Source organism: Budorcas taxicolor, chromosome 20, assembly GCF_023091745.1.
Source record: "Budorcas taxicolor isolate Tak-1 chromosome 20, Takin1.1, whole genome shotgun sequence".
Classification (NCBI taxonomy): Eukaryota; Metazoa; Chordata; class Mammalia; order Artiodactyla; family Bovidae; genus Budorcas; species Budorcas taxicolor.
The window spans coordinates 8,535,961-8,557,856 of NC_068929.1; the positions used below are offsets into that span (position 1 = coordinate 8,535,961).

General features: G+C 48.3%; 1 protein-coding gene across 1 annotated transcript; it reads right to left on the reverse strand.

The window, feature by feature from the left end:
* Nucleotides 1-18,642: 18,642 nt before the first annotated feature.
* Nucleotides 18,643-21,123, reverse strand: NKX2-5 (NK2 homeobox 5). The gene is made up of 2 exons (XM_052659336.1): nt 20,793-21,123; nt 18,643-19,283 (listed from the first exon to the last, which is right to left on the reverse strand). Exons 1-2 carry the CDS (start codon nt 21,121-21,123, stop codon nt 18,643-18,645), a joined length of 972 nt encoding a protein of 323 aa, XP_052515296.1.
* Nucleotides 21,124-21,896: the final 773 nt, after the last annotated feature.

Consider the following 21,896-nt stretch of genomic DNA (forward strand, 5'->3'; position numbering starts at 1 on the left):
CTTGACATGCCACATTATGTTAGCTTTAGGTATACTACATAGTGATTTGATATTTGCAAGCCGTACATTTAACAGGGACAGTTCAGTTCAGTTCAGTCACTCAGTCGTGTCCAACTCTTTGCAACCCCATGGACTGCAGCACACAAGGCTTCCCTGTCAGGAGTTTACTCAAATTCATGCCCATTGAGTCACTGATGCCATCCAACTGTCTCATCCTCTGTCGTCCCCTTCTCCTCCTGCCTTCAATCTTTCACAGCTTCACGGTCTTTACAAATGAGTCAGTTCTTCGCATCAGGTGGCCAAAGTAATGGAGTTTCAGCTTCAACATCCAGTGAACACCCAGGACTGATCTCCTTTAGGATGGACTGGTTGGATCTCCTTGCAGTCCAAGGGACTCTCAAGAATCTTCTCCAACACCACAGTTCAAAAGCATCAGTTCTTTGGCGCTCAGCTTCCTTTATAGTCCAACTCTCACATCCATACATGACCACAGGAAAAACCAGAGCCTTGACTAGATGGACCATTGTTGGCAAAGTAACATCTCTGCTTTTTAATACGCTGTCTAGGTTGGTCATAACTTTCCTTCCAAGGAGCAAGCGTCTTTTAATTTCATGGCTGCAGTCACCATCTGCAGTGATCTTGGAGCCCACAAAAATAAAGTCTGCCACTGTTTCCACTGTTTCCCCATCTATTTGCCATGAAGTGATGGGACCGGATGCCATAATCTTTGTTTTCTGAATGTTGAGCTTTAAGCCAACTTTTTCACTCCTCTTTCACTTTCATTAAGAGGCTTTTAGTTCTTCACTTTCTGCCATAAGGGTGGTGTCATCTGCATATCTGAGGTCATTAGTATTTCTCCTGGCAATCTTGATTCCAGCTTGTGCTTCTTCCACCCCAGTGTTTCTCATGATGTATTCTGCATGTAAGTTAAATAAGCAAGGTGACAATATATAGCCATAATGTACTCCTTTTCCTATTTGGAACCAGTCTGTTGTTCCATGTCCAGCTGTAACTCTTGCTTCCTGACCTGCATACAGGTTTCTCAAGAGGCAGGTCAGGTGGTCTGGTATTCCCATCTCTTTCAGAATTTTCCACAGTTTATTGTGATCCACACAGTCAAAGACTTTGGCATAGTCAATAAAGCAGAAATAGATGTTTTTTTCTGAAACTCTCTTGCTTTCTCGATGATCCAGCAGATGTTGGCAATTTGATCTTTGGTTCCTCTGCCTTTTCTAAAACCAGCTTGAACATCTGGAAGTTCATGGTTCATGTATTGCTGAAGCCTGGCTTGGAGAATTTTGAGCATTACTTTGCTAGCGTGTGAGGATGAGTGCAATTGTGTGGTAGTTTGAGCATTCTTTGGCATTGCCTTTCTTTGAGATTGGAATGAAAACTGACCTTTTCCAGTCCTGTGGCCACTGCTGAGTTTTCCACATTTGCTGGCATATTGAGTGCAGCACTTTCATAGCATTATCTTTTAGGATTTGAAATAGCTCAACTGGAATTCCATCACCTCCACTAGCTTTGTTCATAGTGATGTTTCCTAAGGCCCACTTGATTTTGCATGCCAGGATGTCTGGCTCTAGGTGAGTGATCACATCGTCGTGATTATTTGGGTGGTGAAAATCTTTTCTGTACAGTTCTTCTGTGTATTCTTGTCACCTCTTCATAATATCTTCTTCTTCTGTTAGGTCCATACCATTTCTGTCCTTTATTGTGCCCATCTTTGCATGAAATGTTCCCTTGGTATCTCTACTTTTCTTGAAGAGATCTCTAGTCTTTCCCATTCTATTGTTTTCCTCTGTTTCTTTGCACTGATCACTGAGGAAGGTTTTCTTACCTCTTGTTACTATTCTCTGGAACTCTGCATTCAAATGGGTATATTTTTCCTTTTCTCCTTTGCTTTTTGCTTCTCTTCTTTTCACAGCTATTTGTAAGGCCTCCTCAGACAACCATTTTGCTTTTTTGCATTCCTTTTTCTTGGGGACAATCTTGATCCCTGTCTCCTGTACAATGTCATGAACCTCTGTCCATAGTTCATCAGGCACTCTGTCTACCAGATCTAGTCCCTTAAATCTATTTCTCACTTTTACTGTATAATCATTAGGGATTTGATTTAGGTCATACCTGAATGGTTTAGTGGTTTTCCCTACTTTCTTCAATTTCAGTCTGAATTTGGCAATAAGAAGTTCATGATCTGAGCCACAGTCAGCTCCTGGTCTTGTTTTTGTTGACTGTATAGAGCTTCTCCATCTTTGGCTGCAAAGAATATAATCAGTCTGATTTCGGTGTTGACCATCTGGTGATGTCCATGTGTAGAGTCTTCTCTTGTGTTGTTGGAAAAGGGTGTTTGCTATGACCAGTGCATTTTCTTGGCAAAACTCTATTAGTCTCTGCCCTGCTTCATTCCTCATTCCAAGGCCAAATTTGCCTGTAACTCCAGGTGTTTCTTGTCTTCCTAATTTTGCATTCCAGTCCCCTATAATGAAAAGGCCATCTTTTTTGAGTGTTAATTCTAGAAGGTTTTGTAGGTCTTCATAGAACCATTCAACTTCAGCTTCTTTGGCATTGCTGGCTGGGGCCTAGACTTGGATTACCATGATATTGAAAAGCTTGCCTTGGAAACTAGCAGACATCATTCTATCATTTTTGAGATTGCATCCGAGTACTGCATTTCGGACTCTTTTGTTGACTATGATGGCTACTCCATTTCTTCTAACGGAGTGTTGTCCACAATAGTAGATATAATGGTCATCTGAGTTAAATTCACCCATTCCAGTCCGTTTTAGTTTGCTGAGTCCTAAAATGTCGACGTTCGCTCTTGCCGTCTCCTGTCTGACTGCTTCCCATTTGCCTGGATTCGTGGACCTGCCATTCCAGGGACAGGGCACCACAGGAGATGGTGGGCAGTTGGATCACGGACGCCTCCAAATACTTTGGTGTTGCCATCTTTTGCTTTTCATCTGTGTGTTGTGTGTTAACCAAGGCAGCTGTGCTCTGTCCAGCTTTAAGGGCACACACATCCTCAGCCCTGTGATGTACCTCTAGATAACAGCATTCATTTGCCACATATTTATTGAGCACCAGCTGTGTGCCAGGTAGTGATGACTCAGACAGAAGCAATAAAGACCAGTGAATTAAAGAACGGGCTCTGGACCAGCATGCCTGGGTTCTGAGTTCAGTCCTGGCTCTGCCCCTTACTCTTAGTGTCCTGTGCGCTGAGACTTTGGACCTTACCTATGAAAAGAATAAGGATGATGTCCAGCTACAGAATTATTGTGAGGATTCAACAGAATGCTGCAAGTGCAACTTGACACTTCGCAATCACTCAGTAAGTATTGGCTCTGATTGCCAAGTCCTTTCCCTCCCGGTGCTTATAGTCTGGAAGGGAAGACGATATATCAATGCACCTGCAAATGTGTAACCACAGACTCTAAGAAGGTTGCCGAAACAGAGGACACGGGAGCACCCGGTTTAGCCTCGGGCCCAGAAAGTTCTTCTCTGGGAAAGCTGCGTTCAAGCTGAGTCCTGGGGGAAGAAGATACAGGCTACAAGTGAGACGAGGAACATCATGGGCAGAAGGTAGAGGTCTGCGGGAGGAGGCTGAGGAAAGGCCAACGAGGCAGGAAGTGGCGATCAGGAGTGAGCAAGAGGGCTAGAGAAGCGGGCAGGGCCAACGGCCCAGGCAAGGAGTTCAGAATCCCCTACAAGCAAGGGGGACACCCGGATGACCTTGTGCACGTAAGTGATAGCATCCAATCTACAGTTGTTGATAGGTCACTCTGACTATTGAGTGGAGAACAGACTGTAGGGAAGTAGATTCGTCTTCTGTTACCGTGAACAGCGGCTTAAAATAGTAGAGATTTATTGTCTTACAGGAACGAAGTCAGAAGTCCTAGAATTGAGGTGTTGGCACAGATGCCTTCCTCTGGGGACTCCAGGGAGAGTCTGTCCCTTAGTTTTTCTACTCTTACGAGATCGCTCGCGTTTGTCGGCCCCTGGCTGCACCGCGGCAGCCTCTGCCTGCTATCCTCACATCCCCTCTGACTCTCACTGTCTGGTCTCTCATAAGGACCCTCGTGGTCACATGGGGCCCACCCAGAGAATTTGGGACAATCTCGCCATCTCAAAACCTTTCCTGAATCATCCGCATGGGCGTTTGCTTCTTGTTGTTGGTTTGTTTTTCTGTGTTTGCTTTTGTTTTGGCACGTTCACAGGTTCTGGGGATGAGGGCATGGGCGTCGGTTATTCTGTTTACCACAGGGAAGCAGTGTGAAAAGGTGGGGGTCAGCTAGAGGCCCCTGTGGTCACCCAGGCCAGAGATATGGTAGGCTGGACCAAGCTGGGAGGAGCGGGAGTGGAGCAAAATCTGGGAGATGAAGTGAGATTTGCTGATTGTCCTGACAGGAAGAATGACAGATAGAACAGCGCACTGGCTCCTAAAGCTTTCATCTGGAAGTGGCATATTAATACTGTTTCTGCTCACAAGTCACAAGGCCACGCTAACTTTAATGTGATGAGAGAAAATGAAGTCATGTTCTGTGCCCCACGAAAGGACAAATAGAGTATAACTCAACTGTCCCCATGACCACCCACCTGCCACCACCTAAGGGGCCATGAAAGAAAGAATTCCCAGCTCGCTCCTCATTACCCTTTAATTACATATCCTCCTTCCTGCAATGACCATCTATTAGTCAACTGTATCCACAATAATGCTGTGAAATAAACCTCCTCACCAATCCAATGGGTTGAAAACATTAGCTTTCTTGTTCACATGTCTTTGGGTTGGCTGGAGTTTGGTTAAGGAGGTTGGATGAAGTTTGACAGAGGCTTGGTCCATAGGTCAGGTCCAGGCATCTCTCTTCCTCCTCATCCCATGGGCTAGCAGAGCCGTTTCTTCCCATGGCAATGGCAGAAACATAGAAGAGTAAGCCCCTCCTGGAGAGCACATGTCAAGCCTCAGCTTGTGTCATATCTGCTAACATCTGTTTATCAAAGTCCAAAGTCAAGAGTCAGAGAAATTTGAGTATGGGTAGAAATACTACGGAGAAGGCAACGGCACCCCACTCCACTACTCTTGCCTGGAAAATTCCATGGATAGAGGAGCCTGGTAGGCTGCAGTCCATGGGGTCGCAGAGTCGGACACGACTGAGCGACTTCACTTTCACTTTTCTCTTTCATGCATTGGAGAAGGAAATGGCAACCCACTCCAGTGTTCTTGCCTGGAGAATCCCAGGGACAGGGGAGCCTGGTGGGCTGCCATCTATGGGATCGCACAGAGTCGGACACGACTGAAGTGACTTGGCAGCAGCAGCAGCAGAAATACTACACAGGGGAGTGGAGACTTGTAACCAATAAGTCAATCTGCCTTATGCTTAGGAGACTGACCTCTTCAACCCCACATCATATTCCTCCACCCACCCACCTAACCACCTAAGCTCTGACCACATCTGCTGTTTCTTGAACATGTCAAGGTCATTCCTACCCCAAGGCCTTTGTACAAGCTGCTCCCTCTGCCTTGAACTCTCTTCCCCAGATCTTCCCATGGTTGCTGCAGCTAAACTTTCAGGACTTCAATGTCACCTTCAGTGTGTGACTTTGCCAGACCACAAAGTCTCAAATACCTCCCCTAGACTCTTCCCTGCTGATCCAGTGGTTAAGAATCTTCCTGCCAATGCAGGGCACCGGGTGTTTGTTTTTTTTAATGTAACTTTATTTTTAATTGGAAGATAATTACAATATTGTGATGGTTTCTGCCATACATCAACATGAATCAGCCATAAGTATATATATATATATATATATATATATATATATCCCTTTCCTCTTGAACCCCTATCCCACCTCATACAGCAAATTCCCACTGGCTATCTGTTTTACATATGGTAACATATATGATTCAATGCTATTCTCTCAAATCATCCCACCCTCTCCTCCCTCTGTGTCCAAAAGTCTGTTCTGTATATCTGCTTCTCTGTTGCTGCCCCAAAAGTAGGGTCATCAGTACTATCTTTCTAGATTTCATATATATGTATTAATTTACAATATTTGTCTTTCTAAGTTCATCCACCTCATTGGAACAGATTCAAATGCATTCCTTTTTATAGCTGAGTAATATTCCATCATGTATATGTACCACAACTTCTTTATCCATTCATCTGCTGACGGACACCTAGGCTGCTTGCATGTCCTAGCTATTATAAATAATGTTACAATGAAACTCAAGGATGTTTTCAGTTATGCTTTTCTCAGGGTATATGCCCAGTAGTGGAAATGCTGGGTTATATGGTAGTTTTATGGGCTTCCGGGTGGCCCACCAGTAAAGAATCCACCTGCATTGCAGGAGACGCAGGAGACACAGGTTCGATCCCTGGGTGGGGAAGACCCCCTGGAGGAAGGCATGGCAACCCACTCCAGTATTGTTGCCTAGAGAATCCCATGGGCAGAGAAGACCGGCAGGCTACAGTCCATAGAGGAACAGAGTTCGGCATGACTGAAGCGGCTGAGCACGCGTGCATGATAGTTTTATTTCTAGGTTTTTAAAGAATCTCCATACTGTTCTGCACAGGGGCTATATCAATTTGCATTCCCACCAACAGTGCAAGAGGATTCCCTTTACTCCACACGCTCTCCAGCATTTATTGTTTGTAGATTTTTTTTTATGATGGCTATTCTGACCAGTGTGAGGTGATACCTCAATGTAGTTTTGATTTGCATTTCTCCAATAACAAGCGATGCTGAGTATCTTTTCATGTGTAGATGGAAGACATAGACATCTGTGTGTGGAAGGCATCTCTATGTCTTCTTTGGAGAATGTCTCTTTAAGTCTTCTGCTCACTTTTTGATTGGGTTGTTTGTTTTTCTGATATCGAGCTTTGTGAGCTGCTTGTATATTTTGGAGATTAGTTCTTTGTCAGTTGTTTCATTTGCTATTATTTTCTCCCATGCTGAGGTGAGGTGAAGTCGCTCAGTCATGTCTGACTCTTTGTGACCCCATGGACTGTAACCTACTAGGCTTCTCCGTCCATGGGATTCTCCAGGCAAGAATACTGGAGTGGATTGCCATGTCCTTCTCCAAGGGATCTTCCCAGGGATCGAACCCGGGTCTCCCACATTGGAGGCAGACGCTTTAACCTCTGAGCCACCAGGGAAGCCCATGCTGAGGGTTTGTCTTTTAACTTTGCTTATAGTTTCCTTCATTGTGCGAAAGCTTTTAAGTTTAATCAGGTCCTGTTTATTTTTGTTTTCATTTCCATTACTCTAGGTGGGGCGGTCATAGAGGATCTTGCTGTGGTTTATGTCTAAGAGTTTTGTAGTTTCTAGTCTTATTGTTTAGGTCCTTATCCATTTTGAGTTTATTTTTGTGTATGGTGTTAGGAAGTGTCCTAATTTCATTCTTTCACACCTAGCTGCCCAGTTTTCCTGGTACCATTTATTGAAGAGACTGTTCTTTCTGCATTGTATATTTCTGCCTTCTTTGTTGAAGATAAGGTGCCCACAGGGGCGTGGATTTATCTCCAGGCTTTCTATCTTGTTCCATTGGTCTATATTTCTATTTTTGTGCCAGCATGATACTGTCTTGATGACTGTAGTTTTGTAGTAAAGTCTGAAGTCAGGAAGGTTGATTCCTCCAGCTCCATTCTTCTTTCTCAAGGTTGCTTTGACTTTTCAAGATCTTTTGTGTTTCCATACAGGTGGTGAAATTATTTGTCCTAGTTTGATCCCTGATCTGGCAAGATCCCACATGCCACAGAGCGGCTGGGCCCGTGTGGCGCCTAGAGCCTGTGCTCCACAAGAGAACCACTGCCGTGAGAAGCCACATGCTATAGCAGAGAAAGTCCGCGCAGCAGTGAGGACCCAGGGCATCGGTCAAACAATACAAATGAAGGACAATACCTCTCTCCCTACCCCTGGGCTTCCTTTGTGTCTCAGCTGGTAAAGAATCTGCCTGCAATGTGGGAGACCTGGGTTCGATCCCTGGGTTGGGAAGATCCCCTGGAGAAGGGAAAGGCTATCCAGCCTAATATTCTGGCCTGGAGAATTCCATGGACTGTATGGTCCATTGGGTCGCAAAGAGTCAGACACGACTGAGCGACTATCACTTTCCCCCTACCCCCACCACCTACCCTCTCCCAGCAACCACTGTCATATCATCTAGCCAAACTTTCTTCTCAGCAAAGATAACTGTCTTAAATGGCCTTATATATGTATTTATCTGTTTACTGTTTGTCTCCCCATCAGAACCAAAGATTCAGGATGGCAGGGATCTTACTCTTTGGTGGGCTCCCCTGTGCCTTGCACAATATTTGCTAAATATGTATTGAACCAATTTCAGGGCTGCCAAGGAGGAGCAAAGGAGGGAAGTTTGAAAAGGGAATGAGTAAGTTGCAAATAGGCCTATTTAAAATTCTTTTTTCAAAATAGGCAGAAAATCTAAATAGATATTTCTCCAAAGAAGACATATAGATAGCCAAAAACCACTTGAAGATGCTCAACTTCACTAATTATCAGAGAAATGCAAATTAAAACTACAATGAGGGACTTCCCTGGCAGTCCGGTGCTAAGACTTCGAGCTCCCGATGCAGAGGGGCCAGGTGCGATCCTGGTCATGGAGCAAGATAACACATGTAGCAACTAAGAGTTCAGATGCTGCAGCTAGAGATCCCAAGTGCTGCAATGAAAGACTGAAGGTTCCTGCGTGTTCCAACATGGTTCTATGACCCAGTGCAGCCAAATAAACAAATAAATACTAAAAAAAAAAAAAAAACCTACAATGAGGTATCAGCTCACACCAGTCAGAATGACCATCATCAAGAAGTCCATAAACAACAAATTCTGGAGAGAGTGTGGAGAAACGGAACCCTCCTACATTATTGGTGGAAATGTAGGTTGATGCAACCACTATGGAGAACAGTAGGGAAGTTCCTTAAAAAACTAAAAACAGAAGTACTATATGATCCAATAATCCCACTCTTGGGCATTTATCTGGAGAAAACCATAATCCAAAAGTTTACATGCACCCCAGTGTAACACTGTTTTAGGAAGACACCTAAATGCCCATCGACAGAGGAATGGACAAAGAAGATGAGGTGCATATATATGATGGAATTTTACTCAAAAGAAAGAAAGAATGTTATCTGCAGCAGTATGGATTGGCCTAGAGATTATCATACTAAATGAAGTAAGTCAGACAGAAAAAGACAAATATGATATTGCCTATATGTGGAATCTAAAAAAAAAGGTATAAATGAACTTATTTACAGAACAGGAATAGTGTCACAGATGTAAAAAATAAACTATGGTTACCAGGAGGAAAGGGGGGAGGGATAAATTGGTAGATTGCGATTGACATATAAGCACTACTATATACAAAATAGATAACTAACAAGGACCTACTATATAGCATCAGAGAAAGAACTGCAGCCCACTCTTATTCCTGCCTGGAGAGCCCCATGGACAGAGGGGCCTGGCGGGCTACAGTCCAGAGGGTCCCACTGAGTTGGACATGACTGAAGCAACTCAGCACGCACACATGTATAGCACAGGGGACTCTGCTCAATACTCTGTAATGGGCTATATAGGAAAAGAATCTAAAAAAGAGTGGAGATATAAATATATGTATAACTGATTCACCTTGCAGTACAGTAGAAACTAACACTATACTAACATTATAAATAAACTATACTCCAATAAAAATTTTTTAAAAACCCACAATAGTAGGGACAACCAATCACAAACAGCCAACCGAGTAGACTTTAAAGTACAGCCAGTCAAATGGTTTCTTTGCATTGCTTCTGCAGTTCCTCAGTAGAAGTCTTTGCCCTGGCTCCCGTGCTCCTAGCCACTTCCAGCTGGTGCTGCCTTATCTGAATTAATCTTTGCTCAAATAAACTCTTAAAAATGTATTTTTCCAGAAACGCACCTTTTAACCTTACAAGTCAGAATAAGCAAATCAGTTCCTTCATTCAGGCAGTGCATATTTTTAAAGAAATATCTATTTATATCCTCATTTCTCTGTGCCGGTTCTTTGTAGCAGGTGGGACATTTCACTGCAGACTCTTTACTTGTGGCGTAGGCTCAATAGTTGCAGCTCGCAGACTTACTTGCTCCTTGGCATATGGGATCATGGTTCCCCTACCAGGGACTGAATCCATGTCCCCTGCATTGCAAGGCAGATTCTTAACCACTGGACCAGCAGGGAAATCCCACAGGCACTGCGTATTTATCACATGCCTGCTATGAGCAGGCTCTGTGCAGGGTGGGCACACACTGTCTTTCCTACATGGAACCCACACTTCAGTAGCAGAGAGAGTGTTACCATGGGACTTAAAATGCCATGAGTGTGAAAAGTTCAGGAGATGATGGATCTGTAGGTGTACTGCTTCCCACACGCAGGCTTTATTCAGTTACCTATTCATTCATTCATTTATCAGATGAGAGCACCTACTGTGTAGCCTGTTCTTTGTTGAGCACTGTGGGCGTAGAGATGAGTCAGACACTATGGTGACTGCCAAGTTACAAAGTCAATTCTCTAACAGCGGTGGACACTCTCAGAAAGGAGGGCCATACGACGTGGGCCTTGATGGATGGGTAGGAGTTCAGGAGGTAGAAAGAAGAAACTTCAAATACAAGACTATGTATTTGTGAGTGTGTAACAGAAAGTTCTGTTCTAAGACAGTTAGATCAGGGGGTCATAATTTTCTAAAGAAAACACATACAGAAAAAAAGCGTTTAAAATAAACAGACTCCAAAAATGTAAAAAAAAAAAAAAAAGAAATTCTAGGAAAAAAACAGAAAGAAAGATTAGTTTGGAACATTGTCTTGAAAATGAAATGAAAAATTAGGAGAATAAATTTATCTTATAGTCAATAAATATATTTATAGTTGTTTTAGTTCTGTTTTACAAATGGAAATATAGTTGGTTCACAATGCTGTGTTAGTTTCTGGTATACAGCAAAGTGATTCAGTTATATATATATATATATACACACACACACATATATATCTGTTCATACTCCTTTCCATTATAGTTCATTGTAAGATGCTGAATATAGTTTCCTGTGTTATACAGTAGGTCCTTGTTGTTTATGCATTTTATATATAGTATTATGTATATCTTAATTTCAAATTCCTAATTTATCTCTCCCTCCCCACTCCCCATCTATTCCCTTTGGTGACTAAAGGTTTCTTTTTTGTGTCTGTAAGTCTGTCTCTGTTTTGTAAATCAGTATCATTTTAAAATATTCCAGATATAAGTAATATCACATGGCATTTGCCTTTGACTTACTTCACTTAGTATAATAATCCCTAGGTCCATCCATATGGCTGCAACTGGCATTGTTTCATTCTTCTTTATGACTGGATAATATTACGTTATGTGTGTGTGTCCATATATCTGCTGATAGGTATTTAGGTTGTTTCCAAGTGTTGGCTATTATAAACAGTGCTGCTATGAACATTGGGATGCACATGTTTTTGACTTTTCATCTTTTCTGGATATATGCCCAGGAGTGGGATTGTAGGATCATATGGCAAATTTATGTTTAATTATAATAATAAATTAAAATTTATTTAAATTTTTAATTTTCTGAGGGGCCTCCATACTACTCTCCATAGTGGCTGCACCAATTTACATTCCTACAACAGTGCAGAGAAAGGTTCCTTTTTTACCACACAGGATGTGATTTTAAATAGGATAGTTGGATGGGTCTCATAAGGTGACATCTCAGTAAAGACTTGAAACAGATGAAGCATCAGGCAGGCAGATATCTGAGGAAGGTCATTCCAAGCAAAGGGAACAGTCAGTGCGAAGGCCCAGAGGCAGGAACGTGCCAGCCTTGTGTGGTAAACCTACCCTAAGAAGCTGAAGGCAAAGGAAACTACTTTGGGGTGAGAGGCAGAATTAAAGTAAGCCAGTGCAGCAACTGAGATTTCTGTAGGCTGGAATTTCAGTGGGGTGGGGTTCGTTGGTGGTGTGCTGGAAAGAAGAGGGTTTGGTGTTAGAATTCAGCTGGGCTGCTTTTTAACTTCTTAAACAGAGCAAATGACAAAACCTTTTACAGCCTCCAGTGGACAGAGGGCCAGATGAAACTTTGGCACCCTGTAAATGCCTATGCACAATTGCACTCATCTCACACGCTAGTAAAGTGATGCTCAAAATTCTCCAAGCCAGGCTTCAGCAATACGTGAACTGTGAACTTCCAGATGTTCAAGCTGGTTTTAGAAAAGACGAGGAACCAGAGATCAAATTGCCAACATCTGCTGGATCATCGAGAAAGCAAGAGAGTTCCAGGAAAACATCTATTTCTGCTTTATTGACTATGCCAAAGCCTTTGACTGTGTGGATCACAATAAACTGTGGACAATTCTGAAAGAGATGGGAATACCAGACCACCTAACCTGCCTCTTGAGAAACCTATATGCAGGTCAGGAAGCAACAGTCAGAACTGGACATGGAACAACAGACTGGTTCCAAATAGGAAAAGGAGTCCATCAAGGCTGTATATTGTCACCCTGCTTATTTAACTTACATGCAGAGTACATCATGAGAAACACTGGGCTGGAAGAAGCACAAGCTGGAATCAAGATTGTAGGGAGAGATATCAATAACCTCAGATATGCAGATGACACCACCCTTATGGCAGAAAGTGAAGAGGAACTAAAAAGCCTCTTGATGAAAGTGAAAGAGGAGAGTGAAAAAGTTGGCTTAAAGCTCAACATTCAGAAAACGAAGCTCATGGCATCTGGTCCCATCACTTCATGGGAAATAGATGGGGAAACAGTGGAAACAGTGTCAGACTTTATTTTTGGGGGCTCCAAAATCACTGCAGATGGTGATTGCAGCCATGAAATTAAAAGATACTTACTCCTTGGAAGAAAAGTTATGAGCAACCTAGATAGCATATTAAAAAGCAGAGATATTACCTTGCCAACAAAGATCTGTCTAGTCAAGGCTCTGGTTTTTCCAGTAGTCATGTATGGATGTGAGAGTTGGACTGTGAAGAAAGCTGAGAGCTGAAGAATTGATGCTTTTGAACTGTGGTGTTGGAGAAGACTCTTGAGAGTCCCTTGGACTGCAAGGAGATCCAACCAGTCCATCCTAAAGGAGATCAGTCCTGGGTGTTTATTGGAAGGAATGATGCTAAAGCTGAAACTCCAATACTTTGGCCACCAGATGCAAAGAGTTGACTCATTGGAAAAGAGTCTGATGCTGGGAGGGATTGGGGGCAGGAGGAGAAGGGGATGACAGGGGATGAAATGGCTGGATGGCATCACTGATTCGATGGACAGGAGTTTGAGTGAACTCCAGGAGTTGGTGATGGACAGGGAGGCCTGGTGTGCTGCGGTTCATGGGGTCGCAAAGCCACTGAACTGAACTGAAGTGAAACGCCTATGGAGTCTGGTTCAACCCTACTCCCCTCTGGGGCTCCAGCTGGAGCTAAGGATTTGGCCAGCACAGGTGGACTGTCCCTGAAGAGTGGCCCCCGCCCCCGCCACTCCCGTGATTCCCCTTGCCGTCCGTGCAGGCAGCGCCGGCAGGCACTGGCTCTGTAAGCCGCAGGGCGGCTCTTGGTCTGAGCTATGTCAGTTGTGTCCCCAGTACCTCTTCCGACTTCTCCTCTTTCCCTCCCTTTGCCCTCCTCCCCGCTCCCAGGGTCACTAGGCTACCAGGCTTGTGCTCAGCCACTGGATCCCAAGATGGAAAAGCAGGCCCTGGAGAGGGGAAATCTGACTCCAGCTTCTCCCAGGCCATCAGGAGAAGAGCCTGCAGAATCAGAGGCCTCTGGGAAAAGATGCAGTTCTCCAACTTGCCAGATGATGAGAATCACCTGGTTATAAATGTGGTTTTGCAGGCGCCTTCCCCAAGGAGTCCAATTCAAGGGAGCTGGGGCAGGGAGGGAGTTGAGGTTGTCCCAGACTCCAGCAGTTTGTGTCTTCAGGCAAGTTTGGGAACCCCTGAGAGCGGTTCAAAGAGCCAGGCCTCTATTGGAACCATCTGGATTCCCGCCTAGGATTCCCCAGGCCACACTGCCAGAGTGGCGTTAGGTAGTCAACGTCCTTAACTTCTCTGAGTTTCAGTTTCCTCCTTGGGAAATGACGGAATGAGATTCGCAGGTTCAGCACTTAGCCTTGGGCCTGGCACAAAGGAAGCAAGAACAGATGTTAGGCACTAATCCCCGCTGTTATCCTCGGCAGCTGTGGGTGGGAGCGGGGTGGGGAGCACGTCGTGGCCCCAGGGAACCAGCCTGCTCACTGCCTACGCCCTTCTGCAGTAAGCTCTCCTGAGAAGCATCAGAGTGGTGCAGGACAGCCACCCCCCTCCCCGCATCCCAGCTGCCCTGCCTCCCCTACTGTGAGAGCTTGGGTGGGCCACTTCTACGTGCCTCAGTCTCCTCTCCTGCCCCAAGTGAGGAATAATCATGCTTACCTTGTATGCTTGATGAGTCTGGCACACAGAAATGTTTGCAGAGTTGTTAGCTAATTTTACTGCCATACCTACCTTCAATCAATCAACAGACATTTCTGTGCCTACTCTTTGAACTGAGGATGAAACGTTTGTTTGCTCTTGGGCTCTGGAGTCAGACTGCCTCAGTTTGAAACCAAGCTCTGGCTGTGTGACCTTGAGCAAGTTATTCCCCCTCTCTGGGCCTAAGATGGAGTCCTCAGCAGAACTCAGAAATGTAAAAGACGGTTAGATGGGTTTATTTTAGAGTAAGGACAGCGCTTGCACCACAGTAAGCTCCACAAATGATAAGCAAGTGAAACCTAAGCTGCGGGTCCCTTTTTCCAGGAACTCCTAGCAGCAAGGTCAGCAAGACCCGGGGCTAGGTGGATCTGTTGGCTCCCCAGGGGCCAGTGGCCTAAGCTGGGAACACCGCCCAGAGAAGGCAAGGGCCCAGCCAGGACGGGCGAGCCTGCCCAGTAGCTGCGCAGGTTTTCCGGCTGATGTCAAGGCGTCAAGTTCGTGGGTCTGCCGCACATTTGTTTAAATGCAAGTACTGAAACGAGCTGCATGGCATCGATTTAAGCAGAAAGCCCTACAAAATAAGATGGGAGCTATTCTGATTAGGCAAAACCTGTGTCTGCTGGCTGGAAGTAACGTGAGGAAGCAAGAGGAGGTCTCCAGTCTCTCATTCTGGGGATCCCCAGTCGGGGCTCTCCTCTGCCAGCTTGTGCAGGGCGGCGCTGGGCTGAGGGAACTACATCCTAGCCTGCGGAGCCAGCTTTTTTCTTTTAAATGTCACCGTTTATCTCTCAATTTTTAACCGCAGGGGCTTGCTGCTGTTCAGTCGCTCAGTCCTGTCCAGCTCTTTGCGACCAGCAGCACGCCAGGCTTCCGTGTCCTTCATCATCTCCCTGAGCTTGCTCAAACTCATGTCCATTGGGTCGGTGAGGCCGGTAGTTGTCTAATTTCTTTTTTAAAAAATTAGATATAACTACTTCTCTACATGCACCCTCAGAGCCCCGGATAGAGGGAGCCCGCCCGCACCATTCTTGTCTCCGCGAGCTCTGCCACCTCGGAGGCGCCCGGGCTTTCTCACTTTTCTGTCCTGGTTGAAATTTCTCACTCAGCATGCGTCGTTTATAGGATATACTTGGAAAACAAATCTGCCGATTTGCCTCGGGAAGGGATCGCTACGGGAAGGCAGGCGTCATTAGTTTAAGATAGTAACGACCCCTTGACCCTCAGCCCTCTGGCTCCTGGACCCCACACCCTCAGCCGGCAAGAGCTGTGTGCTGCTTCCCAGGGCTCTGTGAACTACAGTTTGTTCCATAATGAGCCTGAATACCAAGCTTGAGATCCCCACCCACTGGTGAGAGCGTGGGCTACCCCAGGGCAGAGAGCAAGGTCCCCTGCATCTTCAGGAGACTGGCTCTCCGTTCTTAGACGCTGTCCCCACCCTGCCTTTTGGTATCTGCCTGGTGGGTTTCCCAGCTCTGTGCTTAGGGAATGTATGACCTTGACCATTGCCTTAACCTCTGGTCCTCAGCTTCCCAGTTTGCAAATTAAGATGGATTAGATCAGCGAACTCCCCTAAGCATTTAGCCTGTAGGCCTGGCTTTCCGTGAAGCCAGAGCCAGCCAGCCCTCCTTATCCCTTTGTGAGAGACCTTGGAGTCACTCTGCTGGTCCCTGAAGGATGACTAAGAAGGAGAGGGAGGCATCATAGGAAAACCTCGCGGGATAATATGAGAAAGATTTTTTTCTCTCTAATGTTACTGTTAGCATAATGTCATAGAAAAAAAGGCTGGTTTCCCAGGTGGTGCAGCCAAAAAGAACCCACCTGCCTATACAGGAGATGCAGGAGACACGGGTTCGATCCCTGGGTGGTGTCCCCTGGAGAAGGGAATGGCAACCCGCGCCAGTATTCTTGCTTGGAGAATTCCAGGGACAGAGGACCCTGGCGAGCCCCAGTCCATGGGGTCACAAAAAGCCGGAAACAACTGAGCGACTGAGCGCGCACACACGGTGTTACTGTAGATGAGTGCAAGGCGAAAAAGGCCCAGAAGTGTGCAGGACCCCCAGGAGGTAGTGGACACTGACGAAGGACAAGAATGTGGGTGAGCTCCAGGTAGAAGGATCTCCCTGGTTGTGTGAGTTAGGCCACCTGCTGTGGCTAGCCTGGCAGGAAAGGGTTATCTGAATCAAGAACTGGTCTGGTGCCCTTCCAGGGGATGGGACTGCCGCATACATCTCAGAGTGCTGAAGGCATGAAGTAGGGTTGTAGGCACAGGAGGCAGAGCGCGAGCCTGGGCTGAACACATCCCCCTCCCGCAGCCCTCAGAGAGATTAAAGTCTGAGGGCCCAGAGCCCAGCTCTGAGGCAGCATTTCCCCCCTTCCTTACAGAGCTCAGCCCATACACCCTGCATCCCTGTATCACAAGCGGCATCCAGCTCGGCTCTTAGCACTTAGAGTCTCCTGGCATCTTCCCCTCTCCCCAAGGGTGGTGGGGTGAGCCCTGAGGGACAGACAGGCACTGGCAGAGCTGATGGGTCCTTGGCTTGACAGCAGAACGGCCCTAGGCCTGGCTTAGGGGCTCTTCCCAGAGGTTAGGATGTGCCAGGAGCAATGTTTTGTCTTCCACCGAGAGCCCTGGGGCCAGGCAACCAGGCCGGTACTTTCCAGGCAAAATCCATAAAAAACCCCATATTCCATACGAACGTAAACCCTCTGATGCCCTCCCATCTTCCTCCCTTTTAGAAAGTTGAATGGAGCTGGAGGTAAAGGACCTGCAGTCAGCCCCTGCGAACTGGTGGTCCAGGACTCCGAGCAAGTATTTTTGTTCTTCTTATTTTACTGATGGGGGAAGAAAAAAACGGGCACACAGCCAGAAACTCCCACAGTGAGCAGGTTTTTAGCTTGATTTCACTGAGCCTCAATTTTCTCGTCTGTAAAATCTGCACAGTAGCATTCGTTGGTCAGGGCTAGGACAAAATTCATTAAATGCTGAAAAAACTGTCAAATGGGGGAGAATTTATGGGGCCTGGCCGCAGAAGGAGGCGGTCAAGGTCCTTTAGTCACCTCTGTGGTCCAGGCTCTGCTCTCCACCCAGCAGAGCAGCGGTGAGGCCAGACCATAGGACCCATGTGGCACTTTCATTTGGCGTATCTGAGTATCACTGGTCTGGGGCATTCTGAGAATCCTGACAAGGGCTTTGGTTCTGGGTTTTTCCATCTATAAAATGGACTGCAGGCAGTGTTATTCTAAGAAGGATGAGTTCGGGTGCCCTGCAATCACACAGGACTCGGGCGCTTTTACTTTCCACTTAATGCCCCCTACTTTAAACAGCGCCGGGAGCAGCAGTTTAAGGAGGTGAGGTTGGAACCTGGGGCTGGTGTCCTCAGTCTCTGTAATGAGACCCAGAATGGAGCCTCAGTTCTCCCAGCACTGGCTATTTGTTGCTAGACAAGTCACTAGACCTCTCCAGGCCTCAGTCTGCTAACCTTTAAAACAGAACTTCCCTTTCCAGAGTTACTGAGGATGACGTGAGCAACCCCAGAAAGTACCTAACACAGGACCCAGCACAGGAGAGCCTTTATTTATATCAACATCAATGTGCTCAGTGAATACCTATCCCTACAACTCAAGGTCGGCTGCCTCTGCCCTCCAAAATTCAGTTTCTGAAAAATGCCAAGCTGAAAGAAGCACACGGCCGGATCAGCGCACTCTCTTTAATGGAAAGGAGATTCTCATTTCTTACAGAAACAGGTAAAAACATAAATACGGGTGGGGGTGGGGTGGGAGGGCAGCCGCAAGGCAGCAAGGGCCCGGGCGCCCGGCCCAGGCTTGGGGAAAGGTGGCCGTTAGGAGCCTGCTGCTCCCGGGCTCCCAGTCCCAATGGGCTGGTGTTCCTCTGGTTAGGGATGCACCTGGGCACTCGGAGGGCACTCCTGGGGCCACAGCTAGGCACCAGGCTGCCGTGTCACTCACCACAAGCTGCGTAAACCTGGCCACAAACTCTCCCTCTCGGGGGACAAAGGCGCACGGGGCGGGAAAGCTCCGAAGCCTCCGTGGGAGTGCATGCGACATCCATCCGAGGGATCGCAGGGTCGTGTCGGGAGCCCTCCCTCTCCCCTCTTTAGTCAGTGTCCCTCTCGAGAGGTGGGATCGGTCGGAGGCCCTCCAGACCGGTCCGTTCTCTACCAGGCTCGGATGCCGTGCAGCGTGGACACTCCCGAGTTGCCCTGCGGAATCCCAGAGCTCTGCACCGCGTTCAAGTCCCCGACGCCGAAGTTCACGAAGTTGTTGTTGGCGGCGGCCGTGGCCGTCTGCGTCGGAGGCGGCCCGGCCGGGTAAGCAGCGGTGCAGCTGTAGCCGGGGCTGCAAGCCGCGCCCCCGTACCCGGGGTAGGCAGGGTAGGCGTTGTAGCCGTAGGCGTTGAGGCCCACGCCGTAGGCTGGCGCATAGGGCGCCGAGTCCCCTAGGCAAGGCTTGCCATCGCGCACCAGCACTGGCACCGCGATCCTGCGGGCCGGCGGGGGCGGCGGCGGCGGCAGCCCCACCAGCTCCAGAGTCTGGTCTTGCCGTTGCCGCTTGCACTTGTAGCGCCGGTTCTGGAACCAGATCTTGACCTGCGTGGACGTGAGCTTCAGCACGCTGGCCAGCTGGTCGCGCTCGGGAGCCGACAGGTACCGCTGCTGCTTGAAGCGCCGCTCCAGCTCGTAGACCTGCGCCTGCGAGAAAAGCACGCGCGGCTTCCTCCGCCGTCGCGCGCGGGGTCGCTCGGCGCTGTCCGGCTCTGGCTTCTCCAGTTCCACCGCCTTCTGCAGTGCGCACAGCTCTGAGCGGGGAACAGAAAAGCGGAGAGACGCTGTGTCACGGCCACCCAACCCCCCGGAGCTCTCGCCGGGCGCTGGGCCCCAGTGGGCGCCACCCCTGTCCCGCCTGGAGCCTGTAGCTTGGCTGCGGCAGACTGTACGGTACACTGGGCTTCCGCTCGACAGCCAGCTTCTGTTGATTGCCTACTATGTGCCGGGCACGGCTGTGGGCACTGGAGAACAAGAGAGGTCTCTGTTCTCGGGGAGGTCACATTCTGGTGAGACAGATGGACAGTGACTTAAGACAGGCGGCAAAGAAAATACAGCTCAGTGGTGCGCTGGAGTGAATGAGATTAGGAAGGCTTTGGTTTGCGAAGTTAAAGGAAGGAGACCTAGGCCTCCCCCTAGAATTGGTCACACTGTCTCAAAATTAGGGCAACCGAAGAAACAGAACGTCAATAGGCTGTTGCTTCGGTGATCGAAGGCTCCCGTTCAAATGCTGTGAGAATTGTGCAGCGCCCAAAAAGCAGTGGGTGGGCAGGCGGCCTTGGAAACTGCCTCGAAATCGAATTGGATTCGAATCCGTATGGACCAATTCAAGCCGCAGTGCCTGCCGGCAGCTGTTCCGGGACTTTCCCTCTGCTACTAGACAAATCTTTCTAGGCTCACAAGACCCTTTCTGGGCTCACAGCGGCCCTACACCCGCGCCCCCAGCCCCCGGGTTCTTGCCAACCCGGCGTCGGGCTACCGTCTTCCCGCCGCGCATTCTCTACTGCCCGGCCAGCCTCCCCCCGACCTCGGGATGTGCGCGGGGATACGACCACCTCCCCCAGTCATCTCTTCCATTGCTACACGCCTTTCTTCGCGAGACATTTTCTATTTCCAGGAAAGACACTCTAGGCTCTGGCCGCGTGAGGAAATTGTTATGGAAAAAGAAAGCTGCTAAAATCATTCTTGAGTCCGAGGTATCCCATTTTTTAAAATTCAAGATCCTTGTTTTCAATGACGCCACTCTCCTTGCACAAAGGAGGAAAGACCCCAGAAACCCCGGGTAAACGGGTAGGCTAGAGAAGGTCTTGGACCTCCTCCAATTGCGCGTAAAAGTACTTCTGGTGTGCAGCAATTTAATTGCAGCGGTTTTGGTCAGATCCTCAAGAAGACCTTTAAAAAAATAGAGAGAATCTTTCTCGCTGTGTCCACCACAAACAGATCGCTCAACTTCAACTTCATAACAGATCCAGGAGCAGGGCTGCTGCGCCTGGGGCTTTGTTAGGCCGGAAAAAATATATAAATATTTTCCCTTTCTTTCCTCTCCTGTTTCTGATAACCACGATCCAGCATTTCCTCTAAACTTCCGACTGGACGCCCAGGGGCCCTGGCAACAACCTCACTTCTCACATTCGGAGCCCCCTTTGCTCCACCATCCGCCCAGGCACTCGCCTCTTCTATACTCACGCCAGAGTTTCTGGGCCGCGAGGTTTGGGGACGAAAGCTATCCCAGGGAAGTGAAGGAGCTTGGGTTTTCTCCTCACCTTTCTTATCTGCTCGATGGTCCTTGGCAGGGTCGGGGTCGCCATAGGCACGCGGATAGAAAGCGGGGGCGGCTGAGAAGGCGGGCGCGCACTTGGCGGGCGAGGGCGCGGGGCCCAGCTCTGCGCGCAGCTCGGGGAAGCCGGGCGCCGCGGCCTCTGGCCCCGCGTAGGCCTCGGGCTTGAAGGCGGCCAGCATGCAGGAGGCGGGCGCCAGAGTGGCCTCCAGGCGCGCCGAGAGCTCCCCGGCGGCCAGGCTGCGCTGCTGCTGCTCCAGGTTCAAGATGTCTTTGACCGAGAACGGCGTGGGCGTGAGCGCGGGGCTGGGGAACATGGTGGCGGCGCGCGAATCACAGCGCCAGGTGGGCGGCAGCGAGCGGCGCTGCCCACGGCCCCTGGCAGCCTCCCTGCATGGTGCCCGCCGCGCGCCCGCGCACCCGCCTTCCAGCTCGGGATGTGGCCAGGCGGCAGGTAGTGCGGGGCGCAAGGGGCAGGAGAGGCGGGACCAGGCCGGAGGAGGGGGACTCAGCCTGCCATTGGGCCGGGGGCCTCGTTGACAGGAGCGATGAGCACGTTCGTGTCACCTAATATAGTCATACGGCTCAAAAAAAAAAAAAAAAAAATTCCCGCTGAGCTTTTTAAAGGGGCCGCGACACATTTGGAAGACTCCTTTCCCTCCTGCAGCCTAAGATTCGTCCTTAGCGTTAGCCTGAAAATCCTACTAGGATGCAAGCATAAGAAAGAACGTGATTGTTCTCCGAATCCGACCTTTAGGCCGGGTTGGGTAGATCTGGGATTTGAGGAAATGTTCCTCAGCACCTGAAACAGAATAGGAAAGTGAAGGATTGGGTGGGTAGGTGGGTAGGTGGGTAGGTGGGTAGGTGGGTAGGTGGGTAGGTGGGTGGGTAGGTGGGTAGGTGGGTGGGTAGGTGGGTAGGTGGGTAGGTGGGTGGGTGGGGCTTCAGGGATGGAGTTATTTCCAGGAGTTTATTACTGATGGTATGGTAGAAGAGTCTGAATAGGAAGAGATGCATTGGGGAAAGAGTTTGCTCTGGGGTGATGGCCGGAGGGAGGCGTTCTGGAGAATTTGGGATTCTGTGTAGCTGG

Bases quoted from the DNA above. Each gene is read 5' to 3' on its own strand.
- NKX2-5 (XM_052659336.1), bottom strand. From the start codon at position 21,123: ATGTTCCCCAGCCCCGCGCTCACGCCCACGCCGTTCTCGGTCAAAGAC. The intron at 19,284-20,792 runs GTGAGGAGAAAA...TTCCCCGCTCAG, and splicing joins CCATCGAGCAGATAAGAAAG to AGCTGTGCGCACTGCAGAAG.